This window comes from Acanthisitta chloris, unplaced genomic scaffold, assembly GCF_000695815.1.
Source record: "Acanthisitta chloris isolate BGI_N310 unplaced genomic scaffold, ASM69581v1 scaffold8765, whole genome shotgun sequence".
NCBI lineage: Eukaryota > Metazoa > Chordata > Aves > Passeriformes > Acanthisittidae > Acanthisitta > Acanthisitta chloris.
This window is the reverse complement of record NW_008675303.1, coordinates 1,125-3,713: the sequence shown is the minus strand read 5'-3', so window position 1 is coordinate 3,713 and position 2,589 is coordinate 1,125. Positions and strand designations below refer to the sequence as shown.

At 41.9% G+C, this 2,589-nt stretch overlaps 1 protein-coding gene across 1 annotated transcript; it reads right to left on the bottom strand.

Moving 5' to 3' along the window:
- Positions 1-812: 812 nt before the first annotated feature.
- On the bottom strand, positions 813-1,716 carry LOC103803153 (small EDRK-rich factor 1-like; the record flags this gene model as incomplete). The annotated part of the gene is made up of 2 exons (XM_009075690.1): positions 813-1,070; positions 1,601-1,716. Coding segments are annotated over 2 exons (189 nt in total), but the record flags the coding sequence as incomplete, so codon positions are not given.
- Positions 1,717-2,589: the final 873 nt, after the last annotated feature.

Here is a 2,589-nt window from a genome sequence, read left to right as displayed (position 1 = left end):
AACTCTTCTCCAGGCTAAACAACCCCAGATCGCTTAGCCTCTCCTCATAGCACCTGTGTTCCAGACCCTTCATTGACCTTAATAAACATATGCACTTCAATCCAGTAGAATTTAGACCAGCAAAGGCCTCAAATCTTTCCTCGGCAGAGACTGAAAACAGTTTTCCCCCAGTCACTAGACAACACACAAACATGCCAGTAAATCAAGGGTTGAGTTTTCTCATGCTTTTATTCCCAAGGCAGGTTTAAGGAGTAATTTAAAATCATTTCAGTAGCACAGCAGTTTCAAGATCTGCTTACATTACAACTCATTAACATCAAACCTGCTGCTTCTCTTAGTATCAGCAGCAGCTTCAGTCAGTTTTGTACACCAGTGAAGTCTGCAACTGAGCAGGCATCTTCCATAGTGCAGACTTACACTGCACGTGATATTGCTTATAATGTGCACTTCTTACAAGTTTTATTTATACTTTATATTACACTTACATACCTATACTGCCTTTCTCCACAAGACTATCTGTTCTGTGTTCTTGGTAACTTCTTGGAAATTTCAGGTTAGACTACTTCATGCAACATTTTATTGAAAAAATTTTTGAAGTGAGATTTACAATTCAGAACCCTGTAAGGTTAAACACATTCTACAAGTGCGTTTCATTCTGAATGAATCTGTACTTCCTGAAGACAACAAGACCTGTTCTAACAGTAGATTCATAAACTGTTACTAGAACCATTTAGTGAAACTACGAAATGCAGCAAAAGCTGGAGAAAAGCTATTGCTTTGTACTTTTATTCACACACATGCAGAAGAGTGCAGTCAGGTTTGAAACAGCACTCCAGAAAAACTAAGCCCAATGTAACCAGGAAATACTCTACACTAATGCTAGTTGAACAACTCTGCAGGATAAACATTTGATCATTTAATGGCCAGACACTTTTATGCATGGTCTCCTAGGTCCTTTCGCTTCATCAGTGCACTCCATCTTCTCCATGCAGGCGCCTCATTTTGCTCCTGCCTGAAGAGATTTCCTTTCATTCGCTGCCTTCTGCTTCTGCTGCATGATTTCAGTGTCTCTGTGAAGAAAAAAAGACTTGGGTTTTAGATACTGGCTCATAGTTTTTCTAAGCAGAGTCTCCCTCCTCCAGCTTGCTTTTGCCCTTTAGTAACTTCAAGAAGGGAAAAACATGAGTATGAAATTTCTCAGCTATGACAAATGAACAGTTTCTATTACCCCATGTTCTCAGTGCAGTATTCCATGAGGCAGACAAGTTGCTCGATTAGACCTTACATAAATCTTTCAGTTTTAAAAGTAAAGGACACAATGGATAAAACATCTTCAAGACAGCATTACACAATCTCTTCCTCTTTGTACCAGGCCAAAAATGCTGCTTAAAAGAAATAAAAGCTTTACAGGACTTAGAAAAAATAAATCTGTTTAACAGCAGATACAGCAGAACTTCATCCATGGTTTATGCTCTGGCATGAGATTGGACTATGAACCAAAGTACTTCGGTGCTGTTTCAGCTAAGACACTGCATTTTTTCTGATCCATTTCCTCTTCCTTTTCCACCCAACTACTTCACTCAACTTTACTAGCTCTTACCTCTGTTTTCTCTGAGAAGCAGACAAGCTATCCTCTTTCCTTTTGCCCTTGTGGTTCTCCTGAGTTTTCTTCAGGTTTTTCTGGCGGGCAAGCTCACGCTGGTTCCCACCTGTAAGAAAATACAGTTATACATGTACTATGATTTCCCCCTTCCCCCATTTGCCTATGCAGAAATCTCTTATAAAGGTGGTGAAGTCTGATGCAATCTGCACAGCTGGTATGGCCATATCTTCCATCAGTGTCCCCTTCCAGTGCACAGTGGGAGACAATAAAGCCTGTTACTTCTCACATCTGCAACCCTGACCAGACAATGTTCCTGAGGGCATGACATCAAACCCAACCACTCTCCACCTAAATAATCAGGGTGTTCCATGCAATGGCCAAAGCCATCACAATTACAAACTCTTCTGCATTAGCTGGCAATCTTTCCATAGCATCCTCCTCCCTACAGTTCTAGCCCGCTCTAACCTGCCAGGACTGGTCTTGGTATCTCTTCTTGCTCTGCTTCTTCTGGACTCAGAGTGTTCCAGATATGCTAGGCATAATCACTTGTGCTGTTGAACAAACATGATCACATTTTTCTATGCTCAAAAACAATTCTATCTCTCCGTAATTTGTCACGTCTCTTTCCAGTCTCTTCCCAGTCTTAAGACTATCACCTATGCTTTCAATCTTTCCATCTCAAAGACAGACATCTCTCCTATATCCAGGTGCTTGCAATTGAAGGTATAAGGAAGCAGTTTAGGACTAGGTCAATTTTAAGCTACAACCTGCTGAGACGATCCACAGCTTTGTACTCGCCCCATTCCTGAGCTGACAAAGGTGCTTGCCATGTCAACGAGGGGACAGAAGCACCCCTGCAGAGGCAGGGGTTCGTGCATTCTTCAAGTGTACTGCCTGGTACAGTAGCCCAGGCAGTGAAGTCTGCGCTTCACTGAAGCCCAGACAAAACCAGCCTATTACAAGTACTACTTCCTGAGGGCTGCTCC